This window comes from Homalodisca vitripennis, chromosome 1 (assembly GCF_021130785.1).
Source record: "Homalodisca vitripennis isolate AUS2020 chromosome 1, UT_GWSS_2.1, whole genome shotgun sequence".
Taxonomy (NCBI): Eukaryota; Metazoa; Arthropoda; class Insecta; order Hemiptera; family Cicadellidae; genus Homalodisca; species Homalodisca vitripennis.
This window is the reverse complement of record NC_060207.1, coordinates 62,152,501-62,171,357: the sequence shown is the minus strand read 5'-3', so window position 1 is coordinate 62,171,357 and position 18,857 is coordinate 62,152,501. Positions and strand designations below refer to the sequence as shown.

General features: G+C 30.0%; 1 protein-coding gene and 1 long non-coding RNA gene across 3 annotated transcripts in view; one reads left to right on the top strand and one right to left on the bottom strand.

Annotated features, from left to right (window-relative positions):
• Positions 1-18,857, top strand: part of LOC124362892 (cubilin-like) — a 205,892-nt gene that overhangs the window by 183,319 nt on the left and 3,716 nt on the right. For both annotated transcript variants that reach the window (XM_046817770.1, XM_046817778.1), the window contains 6 exons: positions 1,097-1,144; positions 2,471-2,603; positions 4,129-4,319; positions 11,902-12,064; positions 16,046-16,186; positions 18,423-18,526. In XM_046817770.1, coding sequence (XP_046673726.1) covers positions 1,097-1,144; positions 2,471-2,603; positions 4,129-4,319; positions 11,902-12,064; positions 16,046-16,186; positions 18,423-18,526 — 780 coding nt within the window. The remainder of the gene's footprint in view (positions 1-1,096; positions 1,145-2,470; positions 2,604-4,128; positions 4,320-11,901; positions 12,065-16,045; positions 16,187-18,422; positions 18,527-18,857) is intronic.
• LOC124362941 overlaps positions 233-18,857 on the bottom strand; it is a 27,464-nt gene continuing 8,839 nt past the window's right edge. The window contains exons 3-5 of the long non-coding RNA XR_006922508.1: positions 11,489-11,667; positions 1,108-1,155; positions 233-804 (exon numbers count right to left, since the gene is read on the bottom strand). This is a non-coding gene — a long non-coding RNA (uncharacterized LOC124362941). The remainder of the gene's footprint in view (positions 805-1,107; positions 1,156-11,488; positions 11,668-18,857) is intronic.

The following is an 18,857-nucleotide window of genomic DNA, read 5'->3' as shown; positions in this document are numbered from 1 at the left end:
GCTATTAACACTTATTACACATATTGTATCTGTTTTTGGATAAGTTTATACTTATTTTAGCGCAAAGAAATAATAACATTATTTTATAAAACTTTCTAGAATACTGTAGTGCATTTTTTTATTTATAAATATATTTGTCATATAAATAACACAATTTAGTTTATTAATGTACAATAGACAATAAATAAAGTTAATTTCTTTACCAAGCAAACATTGTTTATTAAAAATTAAATATAAAATATATGAAAATACAATGACAATTGCAGAATAAATAGTTATTATTTTCCTTCTGTTGCACAATTATGTGTATGGTTTTCGCAATATTTTCCTTGCATGTAGACCTTGAACAAGCTCAACACTTGAAAAGCGTAAATCTGTTTTTCCTGACAGGGCATTTGGGTTGTAAGATTGGAGCAAAAAGTTCTGGATCCCCATCACTTTTACAAGACTGTTCAGTGTTTGCATTGTGTGTCGAATACTCTGGCGGAGTATCATATTCACTGTCACTACCATAAATAGGGAAACAATTATCTTCAACCTATTCAATTTAAGGAAGAACAATGGTATCCAAATTATTTTCCATTTAAATTATAATAATAATAAACTAAATAAAATGAATAGTAAAAGATAATGTTTGTTACAAACACACACACTAAAACAACGATATGTAGACACGCACTAAACTAGACATTGTATTGACACTAACACGCTTGAATTAACACAATACACTAACAGGATCGATCACATGCGTAGATGCCGCCTAATAAATGCACTAACGCAGTCGGTTCTGTGTCGAGATGACAACTAAAAACAAGCACAGGGTGAACAAAGTAGGGTAAAAACTTGAGAAACTAAACAAAGTGCTTTAAAGTGGCTAATACATACTGAACTAACATCAGAAATAGCAGTTGGTGGTCAGCAATTATTGTCTTGACCACACATCCTCAATCAATATTCTTTCAAACTTCCACATATCTCTAAGTTAATTGTTTTATTCAAATCACGATCTTTAACTGTACATATTTAAGTTTATCTGTAATTTTAACTCTGATTGAATAATCTGATAATTTTACTCTTTATAATCATATGTCTATAGTTTCAGCTTACATTTGATCTATCTCCTCGAAGATTCTTCCCCTCATTTGTAAGTTTATCCTGAAATATTCAGACAGGTATTATTAATAGCAGTTGCTCTAATATTGATTCATATATGAATAAAATACAAGGCTTTAAAAAAAATGCAAACCTATACAAGCTATATCAGTTAAAAGAATAAAGTAATTACTAAGAAATACATGTATTCAAAGATCGAGTGGCAAGGCAACAGTACAAAGTTACAGTATTACATTGAGTCTAATAAATGTAAGGTTTTGAGTTTTATCTATTTGTAATAAAAAATAATATTTATCATTAGTTTTTGAAGAAAGTTTCTTATATTGGGTTAACATTATATTCAAATGATTTTGTATGAAAGCTAATAATAATTATATAGTTATAATAAACAATATCATAGAGAAAGGATTACCTCATATAGTAATTGTGGTTAGATTTCTTCACACAAGTAAGTCAGTTTGTTCTCAATACTGTAAGTTCTCATTGTGATAAAATACCATTTTCTTAACAACATTATGCTTCATGGTTAAGTTTAGCTTTGGAATTGAATGGTTATGATTATTTTAAATTTAATTTTTACCATGGATGTGTTTTTTCTTAGTCTGTAATTGGAACTCCAATTATTATTTAATATACAACAATTATTGTTGATAGTATAGTCAGTTGAAAAGGCACTACTACAAAGTATAACCATCAAGTGCATTGACTGTAATAATATCAATCAGCTAGTTTCCAATACCTTCCCATTCTGGGGTTTGGCCATTCTTTCAAACAAGTCCAAATAATGTGTTATATTCAGTATAATGGTTCAGGCTACCCCACAAATAGTTTTATAAATATCACATTTAATACATTCTTGAAGCTTTTTTCTTATTGGAAATTATATATTAATTTAAACAAACTCTCCAATAATATAAGTTTTTATTTTTGTGAGGCCTTTCGTACTCAATGAGAACATCTTCGGACCCACATAACTGAATAAAAGTAATAATAACTTATAACTTATATTATTGGAGAGTTTGTTTAAATTAATAAATATGAGTAAATAACCACATTTAATGTAGTAATTTTACCTTGTGTACTAATTTTTGTCTGAAAATATACAAGTACTGTATATGTAAAGTTTCACCCATTGGTGTAATTTCAATGGAGAATATCCTCAGAGAAATCAAGAAACATTGAATTAGTGTTAAAAAAATGTTTACCATTGAAGGTAAGTTAAGAGATAAATTGTTTAAACCCTCCAATAACGAATATTATGATCATTCACTCATTACAAAGTTCTAATAAAATAAACTGTGTGAATTGTTTGCTCCAAGCTTCATGTTTTGTCTAAAAACAATTTTAATTTTGATAGGGCACCCAAGTACATAAGTGGTGTGGATCACAAAAGGCTAATTTGACTGTAACCAATAAGAATGTGCAACTGGTCTTCGAAGCTACTCGAGCCACGCCACACTTTGGTTTCAAACTGGAATACAGCATGAAAGGTAACACTCTGGACACTTTTCTTTCCCATCATTATTAAAATTAGTTATCCAGCAAGTGATCTGCCATTGAGAGAATAAACATTTAGACTATATTTTCATCCTATTCAATTCAATATTACATAATTTACATTGTAACATTTATTTGTGCATTGAATATAATCTTTAAATCTAAATTAAAACATGTTTGCAGCAATATTATTACTTGAGCTAAAATTGTTCTATCCTTAAAAACGAATCGCTTAAATGTATTAATTAAGAATTTGCGATCACCAAATCATAGTCCCCATTTATTCTCTTATCTAATAATCTAACTCAATATTTAGAGAAAAAATCATAAGCATGGTGTTGTAAGTGGTTATTCACAAGTTCTGAATCTTGATTTAGAGTTTTTATAACAAAGATACATTTTTTAAAGCTATATGAAAATATTTCTAATGAGATGTTCTGAAAAAAAATATTTTTACATTATGAACCTCTTGAACCATTAGAAACATCTAATTAATAATAAGATATAATAAATAACATGGGTTATTGTAACATAACTATAAAAGCTTTATATGAAATTTAAGCTATGGTTGTTTTAGAGACATCTTGCAGTTGGCAATACTGCTGGAGGTGCCATCTAGTACTTTTTTTAGAGCTATTAAACGCTGCAGATTGTTTCTGAAAGATTTATTCTGTCTGTATTCATTGATTTTTTTTTAATTCTATTCAAATAGTCTGACGATTCTAAATAAAATATTACGTGCAGTATTTTGTCACTAGTCACTAGTTTCTTCTATAAATTGCCATCTTTGTCAGACATCTCAACCATGGCCAAATACATAAATACACATATATGTATGTATATGTACATGTGTGTGTACACGCACATGCATGCGTTTGTGTGTGTTAAATCTGACTTTTATTCAATTCAAGTAATTAGATATTCAGAACCACACACACATAACACTGCATGTTTACATCACCATGAAGAACTTTGTAATCAGTCCTATTAGAAATTTCACATTCAGTTACTACCGTATTTCATTATTTGGCTATCCATGAACACAATTCTCTGAAATTTGAACAACATTGTGGTGGGAGAGGAGTGATGGTCAACTCAAAATGTCATCTTCAGTGAGTGTGTGACTTCTCAAAAATGTGTGTCTCTCATACATTGTCAGTAATGCCAAATGACTCAAAATTTCACCAACTGTGCTGCTAACTATAAAGTCAAATATTTTCCCTTCTGACTCTACCTCGTATGAACATTCATTTAATTGATTTTTAAATTATGATTTTGAAGAACTTCAGTAATTAACTGCTTTAAGTTTGGTATGCCAGACATTTATTTCACTTTTCACAACAATCTTTTTTTAAAACAATGATTGTATACCTTGTTTTTTTGTTGCTTGACTATCAATTGTTGATATTATATTAATACAATTATATGCGCACGCGTGCACGCGCGCGCGTGCACACACACATACACATTCAACAGCATAATAAGAAATTTATCCCATTATACAATTTACTGTTGCAGGTTGTAGTGAGAACTATACATCGCCTTATGGACGAATAAAAGCTAACAAATTCTATCAGAATTTTGAGAATGACGCCTGTCTCATCAGAATCCAAGCTCCAATCTCTAACACTACCATCTCTCTCTACTTTGACTCCTTCTTCTGTCCACGAAGTACTTCGGCACCTACCGGAGCAGAAAACAAGATGATTGTAAGTGTCATACTGTAAGCTTATACTGAGATCAGTTGATTCAGTATTGTATAAAAGGCTGTATTGTGCAGATGATCGTTCAACAGAAACGGAATGCAACAAAAACGTAGATGACAATACAAAAACATTACTGTTATATTTAAAAGATATGTTTAGGTATCGTAAATATACCTAAATCCCTCCATTTGCCTAAAATATACCTAAAATATTGCATTTGGAACCCCTCAAATTATTATTTTATATTGTATCAAATTCTTTAACCCTTTGTGATCAGGTATAGTATTCATAGGCTATCCTCGTATTTATTTTTGCAGTAGTAGTCCCTGGTGATCAGATGGCCAGTAGAGCTGGCCTAGATAAAATTCCTGTAACAATCGGAAAGCCATCAGCATTGGCCTCGGAAAATAAACATTTTTACAAATATTATTATTCTTATTTAAAGTAAATAACAATATGTATTGTAAGAAAAGCAATTTCGTGATGAATACAATGGTATTAGCTTGTTAATAGTGATTACATCATTTCTGTTAAATCTATAATAATAGTGCGCTAAGTTAGGGATTTTCGTAAAGAAATAACTAGTTTCTTTATATTGTGTTATTCTGAAATGTGCTGAAATCTAGTGAGGCAATATTTAACTGTACGAACAGCTGTTTCTGCATTTTAGTGCCAAATTAACTGGCTAAATTATATTATTTGTTTGCATCAATTTAGTGCGTACAGGATAACAGTATTCTTTTATATGAGTGATGTTTTTAAGTAGTTTTTGTAAATAAGTATATAGTTTATAATTTTTAAGACTTTTATCCCCGTAATATTGTAACAATCTTATGAGTGTTCCTGTTTTACAGCATAATGAATTATTTCAGTATTTGGGATGTGTAGACCTAAAACTATTAGCTGTCTTTTGTAAATATTATTATAGATTCCTAGTTAATTCTTTCTTGTAATTATAAAACACTAAATATGGAAGAGAATTTACGCTCAGAAGAGTTGAGACATTTATTAAATGAAGTTTATGATAGTGATAGTGAGATTAGTTCTTTACATGATAGTGATTTAAACTCAGATGTAGGCGAAGAATTTGGAAACGAGCTTCGTGCAGAACTGGGTGAGGAATATTCAAGTGAAATAGATAATAGTCTTAATGAAGTTACTATTGATGAACAGAATAAGGAAGAGGTAGCCAGTGTGGACGATAAGGAAGAAACCGAAGACAAAGGCTGGCGAGAATGGGTAGATTGTGAACTAAAGAGTAAATTTCGATAGATATGTGATAATGGAAGAGGTTCAAAAACCTAAGATAGTTTGTAAATACAACAAACCCATGGGATGAGTCAACATTTCTGACCAGTACCATATATCTCTTCATATTCATTCACAAAGAAAAGTGCAAAGTGGTGAAAATTTTTTTTTGCTACTTAAAATAGCTGTATTCAACTCATTTATACTATATAATCATAATCAAGACAAGCTTGTGCGGCAAAGAAGAAAGTTCAGAAAAATCCTAATTAAAGAAATGGTTGGCAATATAAGAAATATAAACAAACGGGGGAGACCATCGAATTTCAATGAAGACGAAAGACTCACTGAAGAATTACATCTTCCATTCCTACTAGAAGGTGGCAAAATAAAGCACTGTGCTGTATGCAGTGATAGGAAGCTTCTTAGTACTGTTCATCCGAGCACCGAAGACAGCTGACGCGGTAAATAGTCCCCGCTGTCTGAGTTTTGTGTGTGGCCGTCCGAGTGCAGGAGATAGCTGCCACGGTAAATAGTCCACACTGTCTGAGTTTGTATGTGGCCTGTAGTACTGGCCGTCGGATCGCAAAGGGTTGTATGTTGTAATAATTGCATAACATTATTTAATTCTTAACTAATGTATCTGATCCAATGGACAGTCCTATTAGCTGTATAAAAGGGTCAAATCTATCGAAAATTGATAATTAAATATAAATAAAATATGGTATCTCAGTAAGATTTATGAAGCATTACTTCTAAATGTAATAATACTTTTTTTACTTATGTCCAGTTTAAGTTTATGAAACATGATACAAACAGTACTTTTAAAATTACACTTATAGAAATATTCAAGACCCTATAAATGTTATTTAGTAAAAATTTAAAGCATTTTAAAAACTAAATGTTCACTATAGGCGTGGCAATGCTTAAATTCTATAGTAGAACATCTTTTTTGGTCTCTTTGAAAGTTACATTTTTTAAATTCATATAAGCTAAAGATTATACATAATTTATCTTCTTATATACCAATGACTTCAGAATGATTATGGTGTTATTAAATCTTAATAATTGGACTTACTTATGTGTAAAACCAAACATTTACATGATAACTGAACTACAATTTCAAAATAAATCAATAAAATTTATAATATTGTTTTTTTTTATCAATACAGCCAACGTTTTTGTGTAAACTGCTATTAAAAAATATTAATGTTTTATTACATCAATAAAAATAAATGAAAGTCAAAATAAAAATTTCCAAATAAAAGATTTATAACAATTATTTTGTAAATATTTGTTATATTTTTCAAAATATAAAAAATGCCAAAAAATGTTCTATGCAAATCAATAAAAAGAACCTACTGTCATAGAAAATTAATATAATTTTTTTAGAAATTATCAATGTTTTGCAGGTGAGCAGAAGTGATAAATCAAATTTAGTATCCCAATGTTATATATTTTTAGCAGGAGTGTCTACAAGGGGGGGGGACATGACACCAGTGGTGTTATAAACCTTTTTGGGAAGATTAAAAAAAATTAACCTTGGACTAATAAACTTGATTAAATGTTGCGTTTCTAGCTTTACGTTGTACTACAGTTTTAATGCAATTAGCCTGCATTGCATTACCCAAATGTCATGTACTTTACATCATCAGGCCTTGGGCGCTCTCTGTTTTAGTTAAATAATTTATAATTTAGTTTAATAATCAATTATTGATGTCTATGATTTTATAAGGCAGTGATCGCAGTTTACTTGTGTTGGGTGGAGAGTAACAAGGAGGCAGGGCATTAACCTTCGCTAGTCCACTTCGCCTTCTCATCACAATAGTCAGTTGCTGAGTTGCTCTCATGCTGCCAGTATACTATGAACCTGTGTTAGTGAACAATATACCTATTTCCTTAGTAGATATGCCTCGAACATTAAAACAGACATACAAGTACAAGTGCCTGGAACTGTTGTACAAAACAGTACATTGGCAAGATGAGTGGGTTGAGCACTGCAAGCATACTCATAAATTAAATAACTGCTAAAATTCTTCTGAACCTTCACAGTCTTTTGCAAGTCAAGTTACAGGTCCTGATACTGACCAACACACACTTGACAGTTTAGAAACTGTTTCTGACCCAGAAGTATATACAAATAAAAAATCAACTTCCCAACAAATAAACCTAACTCTCAGAATTGAAAATCAATAGACTAATGAACATCTTTGTATACTGACTAGTGGGAGAAAGTTTCTACCTTTGTGGAAAAATGTCTCATATCCAATGGCACCTTCAAAAGAAAATACTTAACAACAAATCTAAAGATGCTGCTTTCTTTGTGCATTACATGTTATTTGCATCATCAAGAAATCAAACTGTATGGTCTATAACAGGATACAGGATGGATAAGAAACATGGTATTGAGCTTCAAGAGAAATCAAAACATCATTTGGAATCTCAAGTTTAGAAAATACATTGGTTAGTAGAAAATAGAATAGATTCCAGGGTTATGGAACAAAATAATGAACTTGTCAAACATCACTGAGAAATCTTGAAGGTTATTATTAAGGAAAATTAATAAAACTTTTGACTTTTGGATAACCCAGATGCTTGAGTCTATTGTGAGAAGATTGAGTCTAGGCTAAGAGATAAAAAGATGGCATCCAAATTTTTGAGCTACCAAAACAGTTTGACCTCATAAATGTTATGAGCAAGCTTGTGTCTCTACTATTGCACAACATTATTACATCTACAAAGTACTACTATAGCATTGTGGATTCTACATTTCATGCAAGCACAAAAGAAGCAACTGCAGTTTTCGTACGCTACGTCCAACACTTTTCCGATGGAGATTTGGGAGCAAAACCGGTGGAACATCTTTAACAGTTTTTACAAGTGGAGATACGAAGGACGTGGAGAAAAAGTATGTCTAGTCATGTAATAATTGACTCTTTAAACTACCTTAATATCAATCTACAGGATATTATTAGTCAAAGCATGGACAGAGCTACTAACATGAGTGGAAATTACATTGGTGTGAAATCAATTATTCAAATAGGGCAAAATCAATTATGTCTTACTGCTTTTTATGTGTGATGTTATGCACATACTGTAGGTTTGCAAGTAAGGAATAAGTTTTCATTTTTTCAAGAAATATACATATTATTTTCTGGCCATTGACAGCAATAAACTTACAGAAAACTTGAAGAACTCTAAAGATTGGATAAACAGATCAAAAAAATTAAAACTAAAGGACACAACTAGATGGATAAGTAAGAACGATTGTTTACAAACAGTGCTGTCCTTTTTTGATCTGATAAAACAAACCCTTCATTAACTGATCTCGGAAAATTATTCAAATATCTATGCCCCTATTATAGCTAAATGTAAAGGTGTGTGAAACAGTCGACCAATTTTGAATTGTAGATGCCATGCATATAGCCAACAACATATTTAAAGTTCTTAACCCTGTGACAGTTTGCCTTTGAGGCACTACAGTTCTTTACGGAACTTTTTACTCGGTGAGGAATGAAATAAAAAAGAAGCATAATTCATTAAGAAATTATGCATAGTGGAATAATGTGTGTTCAGAGATAAATGTATTCTTAGAATCACACGAGCTTACCTCTCAAACATCAAAAAGATCATGGAAAAGGAAAAGATTTATCGATGAACTAGCAGTTGACAAAGTAACAACTGACCCCTTAAAGAAAATTAAAGTTGATGTTTATTCCAAGATCCTTGATACAATGACTGAACCATTAGAAGATCAGTTTTCTGAACAATCATTGGCCATAATGACCCAAATGGCATTATTTCACATGATAAACTCATCAAAATGAATGATGATTTACAGTCAAGTATTGTAGAAGAATTGTATTACTTTTATCACTTTTATAGTAATGAAACTGTAGCTGAGCTGCAGAGCTTGTAATTTGTATAACAATGACTACAACATTGATATCTCTGGTTTAGAGCCAAAAACAAAAAAAATTCAGTACAAAAAAAGAAAGACAAAAAAGTAGTAGTAATAAAGTATGTCCATAAGATTCTAATAATGAAGAAGAAATAGATGATGAGCAGATAGAAAATATGACTACAACTGTAGAGCTGTGGATTAAACGAGGATTTATTATGCCATACATGTGTTTACAGCAGCTCTCTGGATTCCCTAACTTGAACAGGATCTGTAACATTCTGCTTTCTCTCCTCCTTAACCAGCTGTTCAGCTGAAAGAGCTATGAGTTGGATCAAAATAATAAAAAAACCACCTCAGAACAAGCATGAGTAACACTTGGTTGAACAACTATTAATATTAAGTATATATTTTAAGTAAGCTGATATTTTGAACCAGTTGATGAAACATTGATCAGTTTTCTATAACCACGAAACATAAGTAAATTTTGTCAAAATGTTAAAACTCATTCAATTAGTATTTCCCTGATTCACTTTCACTTTTTTTTATTTTCTTACAGAGTACAAGATGAATTTTATATTAAAATAAACTAGTTATTAGATTAACCCTCAAACTGACATTCATTGTTTCCACAGATGGCAGGCCATTTTTGAGTGTTTTGTACCTGTACTTTAAATATTTTTACTATATACCTATATGTGCAATACATTGTTTTCACCAAATGTGGAGATAATTATGGTATAAAAAAATGTATAAATCATTAAAAAAAACCCACAACTTTTTTAAGTGGTGGGACTGCCTCTGATAAAGTGTGATAATATTATAAATATTAGAATATAAGACAGCCAATTTATTCTTCATGTTATCTGGTCCAGAAAATGTATAAATAGTGGTATCCAGGTTCTCTTTAAGAATAGTTATATATATTGAAAAACCACAAATAGTACATGAAAGGCTGAATTTGTCACTATGGTTATGATTATTTTCAAATATTTACAAAAAATGTAATTCTTACACTAAATGTTTCCAAATATACCAAAATGTAGAGAATCATATGCATTACAAAACAATAAATTAATTAATAACCAATTCCAAAGTTTTTAAATTGTTTTAAAGTGGTGGGAAATCCTCAAATTTGTTACTATTGATATGATTTTTGTTATAACAAGATAAATTAAATTTTATACTAAATATTTCCAAAATATACCAAAATTTAGCATAGTATAGTCTAAAACAAAGCCATAACAAGCTATAAATCATACCCATGATATGTCACTAATTTTCAAAATGTCTAGATGAAGAAAATCTTTCTGGCAAGATTTATGACATCACTGTGGCATTACTATTGCTAAAACAAAAAAAAACTAATTTTACCATTGAAATCCGCAATTCTTTCTGTTTGAAACGGTATATAAATAGTGGTGGTAGTGATTTACGTACTGTATGAACTGTCAAAACACATTATATGCATGTCAGATCAACATTATAATGTTGATTGCCACTTGTAACACAATTTAGATCAACAATATAATATTGATTGGCAGTTCAAGGGTAAAAATTTTCATCTTATTTTATATTTAATAATCCCATTCCTACTTGCTTAACAGGAAGAGGTGTAAAATAAAAATATGAGAGGGGGATAATTAGTTCATTTGGGGGGAGAGATTGGTCTCATAGATGTTGGGGGGATTAGCTTATTTGTATATATTATATGTTATAATTCAGTAAACTATACATCACATTAAATAGCAGAACTTCCGCAATAATCTGTATAAAATAAAACCTATTAGAATTTAATTTCCAATAGCAAAAGTTTGATTAAGAAAGGGGCTGCAAGAAAGACTAGTACTAACTAATCTTTTGCCACTTCCAGGGTTAATTGGTTTTTTAATTGCTCCAAGTGAAGAGCCTTTAAACCTCAAGTACACCATAATATAGACATTTATTAATATGCCTTTTATTATTAATAATAATACTACTTAATATTACTACTTATACTAATATACTTCATACCACTAATACTTACTTAATAATAATACTATTACATCACTTTTTATGTGAAACTGGTAGAGCTGTAGTAGCTATGTAGAACCATGGAGTGGCCAAGTGTCACAATTATTAGGGTCATTGTTGTGGGTTTCAGCTCTCTTTTTATCATCCCCCTTTTATGTATCCTGCTTCTGTCCCAAGTCTGTTCCTGTTCAGCTATCAATAGAAAAACCTATTTACATTGCATGACTACTATTTTTGTATTGAAACATTGTATTAAAGACCTTTGACTAAATAATAAAGAAAATAAACTAACATTTTATTGGAGATTATTTTCAAAGATAGTCAATTAGCTGTCAGGTTACCATTATGTGGCACTTTAAATCATATTTTAGTATCCTTGTTTAACACACTTCTTATGTAATATATTTAAATGTGGATGTTACACAGGTGTATGATGGCATCAATGACCAAGCTCAGGAACTAGCGTCGTTCTGTGACGCCTCTTTTCAACCAAATCCCATTTTCTCCACTGGCCCGGCACTGTACATTAAATTTCTGGTAATGTTCCGCTCAGGCTATTTTGACATGATCTACACAACTACAGATAAAGGTATGCACTACCTAGAAATATTCAACTTCATTTATAGAGAAATATTTTTGTTTTATAAATGTAATACTTTTGTATTCTATGTAAGACATAAATATTACAAGATGTTTCTTGAGTACGTTTTCTAATGTAAATTTAATTATGTCAAAGAAGTTTAATGACACAAGGATGATTTATATGTGTAGTGTAATTAGTGAAAAAAAGATTTAAATTATTAACTGTTTGTACATATTATTTATTGTACAGCCAGTAACTCTAGTTGAAGTTGATAGCAAAGGCTGTGATTCACGTTAGCTGAGCTCTTGAAGGAACCAATTGTTCTGAGCAGTGGTGCTGGATTTTCTCATCAAACAAAACAAAATCATTTTCTGATATAATAAACAATAGTATCAAGCTAATAAAACTGCACCAATGCTATACTGCTTATGTTATAGAATTGACTAATAGAAATAATTTTGAAATTTACTTAAAGTATATTAATGTTCTTTGGAGGTTGTGCAAGATATCAAACTGTTGAGGAGTAGCTGAAAGTGGTTCCAAAAGAGTACTGACAGAGTTATAGTCTGAAAAAAGTAATGACGGTTTTAACCATCCATCACAAGCTAGATCGTGTAATCAATATTACCGCTGTTACATTCTCTAGTAGCTGTTCTTACATACTATTTCAACTGTGAAATGTTAAAAGTAACTATTACTGTAAGGTGCTGACTCCTATAACAGAAAATATAATTACAGATTTGCTGCCAAATGTCCAGGCATTTTCGCATGCCAACTCCTCTTGTACCCATGTTTAAAAAAATTATCATACTTTTCAAAAATTCAAAAAATATTGTAACTGTCAGTTTTAATGCCTAGAATGTAAAAATAATATATTATTTTGAATTTTGATATTGTTTCATTACATTTGGATCCAATCAAACTAAAAAGTTTACTTTACTCCCTGGAGTCCATAATGATAACTTTTGCTTACTCTAGTGGACCTAGGTAGGTTGACAGTTATAGCCATCCGTACTCCTCTACAGGTTAAGGCAAATATTGAAAATTATACTGGAATTTTATTTAATCTACTGAAAATAGTGGAAAACATAGGAACAGTGATGTGTTTTGCCTTATATTACAGTTTAGTTTGTGGAATAACATTCAAAATTTGGAAATTATTTAACTTAAATGGCTTATGAATAAAAAAAAATGGGACTTAATGTATGTATAATCTTATATTTAGTTTGCTAGGGAATGGTTTAGCTAGTCACATATCTACCACCTGATTTTGATGATGTCGAATGAGATATTGTTAGTTTTATATTTATTGAAAATTAATAATATTTCCTAGAAATGATTTACAGGTACTTAATTTTACAAACAAATCTAAATATGTATGGAAAATAAATTAAAATCATCTGCTCTCATAAAGAAGGACAAAACTAGCAAATTATATTAATGTTATTGACAAGAAAGAAAGTAACTGCAATGTATAATCTAAATTTAATAACTTTTAAAAATATTGGTTTTGCAAAGATTATAATCTTTGAGTGATCAAAACATGCCCCTCGCATGTAACCAGTGCTATTGCCTAGTAAGGTCACTAAATTAAAAGAAATATTAAAATAATACAGAGTGTCCAAAAATTACTCTACCAAACTTCACCATTTGATTTCTCATGTCAAAATAAGAAATGTTGTATAAAGTATATTCCTATCTTGCTTAGTTTACCACCTGTCTGTGTTTTTTAGAAAAATATTATTTCTTCAAACTGAATAATGATATAAAGTTCAAACTTTGAAACAAGTGATTAAAATCTGCTCGTAAACAGTTTCAGAAAAATATTATATAGCGTTTTAAAAATGGTGGCCATACACAATTTTCAAACTGTAATAAATCATAAACAGGAGATTTTATGAAACATTTACGAGAATAGAGAAATATGGGTTACTTTCATATCAACATTAATTTTGATAACACATTTTTTTACTATGATAATCTTATTAATAAAGGAATAATAAATGTTTTATTGATCAACACCCCCTCCCCCCCATTTAAAATAAACTAAATGAATTATTAATGATGTTTAACTACCGATTAATGATCAGCTGATTGTTGTAACCAATACCTAATATTACCTTGTCATGATTGGAGAATTTGTTACGTTTCTGTAGTTTCTAGGTAATAAAATCCTGTTGCTAATTTACAGAATTTTTTTACATACATCCTGTATTTTTATCTTGTAATTCTGTATTAAAACGTCTATTCCAATCCATTCCCCTCACATAGAATATGAGTTGATGGATTTCGATGCTCAAACTTAAAATTTGAATATGCTATTATGTAATTACATACGCTATCAACTCTACCCTTCTCCCACTTTTCTCTAACTACAAATACTTATATTAAACCTATGTATGCTGTTAGATAGTTTGGAGGTTATTGTTATTGAGTGGATATTTGTAACAAAAAAATAATAGTTCAAAAAACTATAAGGTGGTAAAATTGGAAGTGTTGGTGGAAGGGAGAGGACCAAGGCACCAAAATAAGGTCTTGCATAGTTTGAAGTTTTATCTTGGAGACCCTTGCCTACAGAATACTCCAATCAATGGCCTTTATATGAGTATAGTCTCAAAAGTGAAAATGAAAAGGGTAGTAAAGGGGTTGAAGAAAACTCTAGCAAGTGGTATTTTTTAGTTTTTATATAACTGACAGAAAACAGGTAACCCAATTCAATATGCAACATACTATCTGTTAATAAAACATGTACATACATAGTTAGTTGAATTTTCATAAGGCTTAATTTAAAGTATAATTTTGTGTCTACTATACATTCATGATTTACCCAACCATATTCAAACTTTGGATATAGGACAATTTGATTGTGATTGTATATGATTGTACATATATTGTATGTATATTGTATATAGATTGTATATATATATATATATATATATATATATATATATATATATATATATGTGTGTGTGTGTGTGTGTGTGTGTGTGTGTGTGTGTGTGTGTATGTATATGTATTGTATATGCCTGTTATTTACATTTGCATAGAGTAAATATTTGTTAGGGTCAAAGTACAGAGGATTCTGTTAAAATGATAAAAGTAAAAGGTAGGTTTCTCAGTTCAGCCACTATACATCACAGTGGTCTGCCTCACTCTGTATATGTAACAGTTTATGGTTCATATCATTATTATAGTACAAGAGAGACGAACGACTTTGCTGTCCACTGGTCATAGTATAAGTGCTTTTGAGAGGGAGCCTTTCCACCTCTGTATCTCAATCTATAATAGGTCATGATCTGTGTAAGGAGAGCATGTTGTAAATGTTTTTATTCTTTTGAGTTTTACTAAAAAATGTAAATAATATTGAAATGAAAAATGCCTTTAAGAGGCGGAGTTAGGGTTTTCAAGCCCTCTCTACCACTGTCTCATATCGTGTATACAATACATTAACAATAATTGAATACAGACACATTTAAATTGCCTGCAATAATTTTCCTGGGGTAGTTGAGACAAGTAAAAATTATTCTTTACAGTAAATATTTGCACAACATACAATGGGGAACACCCTCTTTATTGACACAGCACAATAAATAATAATATTGACCATATGTTTTTCAAATAAATACAAAAATTAAAAAGTCACATCAATTATATAATTATAAAAGGACAGTATTGGTTACCCCACAATAACATAATCTGGAACATTTTCTAAATATTTAGTTACCTTAACTTATTTTAATTTATTATGTTTATTCTATATTTGTTCTATCATTTATATGTTCTATTATTATATGTACTTACAATAAATTGATTGATATAGTCAAGAATGGATACTATCCGTGATCCTGCAATATGATGCTTGTTGAATGCATTCTATAATATATTCTAAAATTAGATATTTATGTTCAAAGACTTTTTGTTAAAAGTAGATCTAAACTTAATAAACATGTACTCTTAATCATCTCTAACACTTTATTGTTTTGACAGGTCGAGGATGTGGGGGTCAGTTCCGTGAACCTTATGGCAAATTCTCCTCCCCACTCTACCCTTCCCCCTATAAGGAGGACAATTCTTGTCGTTGGGACATCTCTGTACCTCATGGTAACCAGTTGGTTTTCAATTTTCTAAGTAAGTTCAATTTATGTCAAAAATTTTATTATATTGTCTTTAATGCTATTTAACCCTCCCATAGAAAAAAAACTTGTTTCAATTTATATTACACAATATACTATGTTTGTTCACCTGCATTTAATATTTTATTTAATTCTCATTTTTAAATTATGTTTTTAAATCAATGAAAATGTTAAGGTTAACCCTCCGAGTGTCGGCCGAATTGTTTTAAGTCGACGGCACCTTTGTCTAAACGTCGCCGTCTTATTTTAAGACGGCAGGCACTTGCAGATCAAATTAATTCAACCCGCACTATTATTGGCGTAATATTATATTAATATACGAGTATATATATATATATATATATATAATATTATAATAATATAACAACAGAGTGTTTATTTTAGAAGAGGTCCCCGAAAAAAAACACAACAAAACCCGAAAACCAGTATACCTTTTGTCAACAGCTTGTCATGCCCAAGACCTACGGGTTCAAAAGTCACTGTGAGGCTGTAATAAAAGCCATAAAAAAAATACAGCAGCATAATTTATACATGGGTGGAGTGGACATGAAAGATAAATCCATCTATCACATATAATGCTCGCGAACCACCACTCGCTATTGGAAAAAAAATCTTTTATAATCTCCTTGACATGGCAATTTTTGACTCCATCTTATATTCAAAAAACACAGACAAGCCTATGCCCAGAAGAAAATTTGTGATGGTTCTAATTGATGAACTCACAAGAACTTACAGCACCAGAAGAAGTAGCCCCTCGGCCTGCTCCTACATCAGTAGAACATTTTATTGTTGTGTTACTTAACAATACCAAATAGGCAAAAATTCAAATTTGTGCATATCCATGTAAGTTTGTATAACACTATGAATATATTCACAGAACCCTATAACTCTGTTATATTTATGTGTTCATGACTAAATTTGCTATAATTTGCCTATTATGAAATTGTTCTAGAAGGAATATAATAATACCATGTGGATACTTTTATATTTAAAAAATATTTTCTAAAATATTTTTTTCCCTTTCACAGGCTGTTGCAAAAAGAATTTTTTTAAATTTTAATTTTTATATAATCATATTCTGTGATTCTTTAAAAGAAAAATGATGTATAATACTCTATATTTAAACTATTCTTAAGATTTTTTATGAATTATGCAAAAAAAAATACTGAAAAACCTATAAAAACAGGTGGATGTTTAGGGAAATATGATGGACGCTCAGAGGGTTAAATTAGATTGATCAATTTGTCCTTTGTCAATGACACCAAGACATCAACTGCTGGTACAAACTGTTACTATGCTGGCATGGCTTAAAACTGTGGTAAATGTTTTGCAAGTTCAGGTTATTGATGCATAGCATGTTACTTAATTAATTTAAATACTATTTTTAGATTTATGTAATTAATTAATGGTGCTGTCAATGTTATTTGATATTTTCAGAGTTTGTTTCAATCCTTTTATACATTATTACAACACATTACCATCTAATATTAAATATTTTGCAACATTATTACTTATTTCAGTCTGGTTATTAATACAAAACAAGATATTATATTATTAAATATCCCTTAATAATTTTTGATCACAACAAATACACAACTATTAAATTCACTCAATAGCCATTTTTTGCACATTTTGATATAAGACTTGAATAACATCCTACTCATGATATTTAAATAAATTTGATAATGTTCAGAACTAAATATTATAATTTTATATCAGACAACTATCCAAAACAGTTTATCAAAATCATTACTTTTCACAAATATTATGTTCATCTTGTTATGATTTTTTTCAGGTCATTGTTAAATGAACAATATAATTTTTAATTAAATGCATTGACACAATATGTTTTTAATTTTTTCCTAAGCAGAATAATAAACAACATAAATTATACTTATTCTCCTAGATTTTATTTATGGTTTTGAATGTTTTTAAATCCCCTTCACACAAATCTCAAAAATGTGCATCCGGCAATTGATAATGAACTAGAGTTAAACTTAATCAAAGGAAATGTAAAAAAAATATAATCAATTTAATGAATTTTGTATTTTGTTTATTTTTGTTTGACTTGTTTTTTGTGTAAATTTGTCTATACCAACTGTTGGTTCTCAAGTTAAAGTGTAAGTAATTGTAATTCTTATTACCTTATCATAAATAAATTAAGTTACCGGTATGTCAGCACTTGTATCTTGTCACCATTATAATTTATAACTTGAGTCAATCTGATGTAGCGCTAAACTTCGGACATTCCTTATGTAATACCAACTACATTCAGCTCCTTGACGTAGACCCTACTACTGGACTGGAGTCCCTACATTCACAGTACTGTGGATATGTGAGTAGTTGCAAATTGTCTGTCTTTTACATCAATTTTTTAGAAATCTAACTAGCGTATTCGTGTTTAGGAAATGTTTAGTTTATTTTTCAAATGCAATTTACTAAAAACCCACTGTAAAATAAATATTTTTATTGCTGTTTGTGTACAAATATTGAATAACTTTAAATAGCTTATTTTGTATCATAAAACAATAAGTTAGTGTAAAGAAAAAATTATGCATAGTTTTAAATTAACCTCTTTTATGCTACAGCATTTCTACTGTAAAACATAGAAAGAGTAGAGTAGTTCTTTCACTTCTTCTGAGTGAAAGAAGTTCAGAAATCTCTTA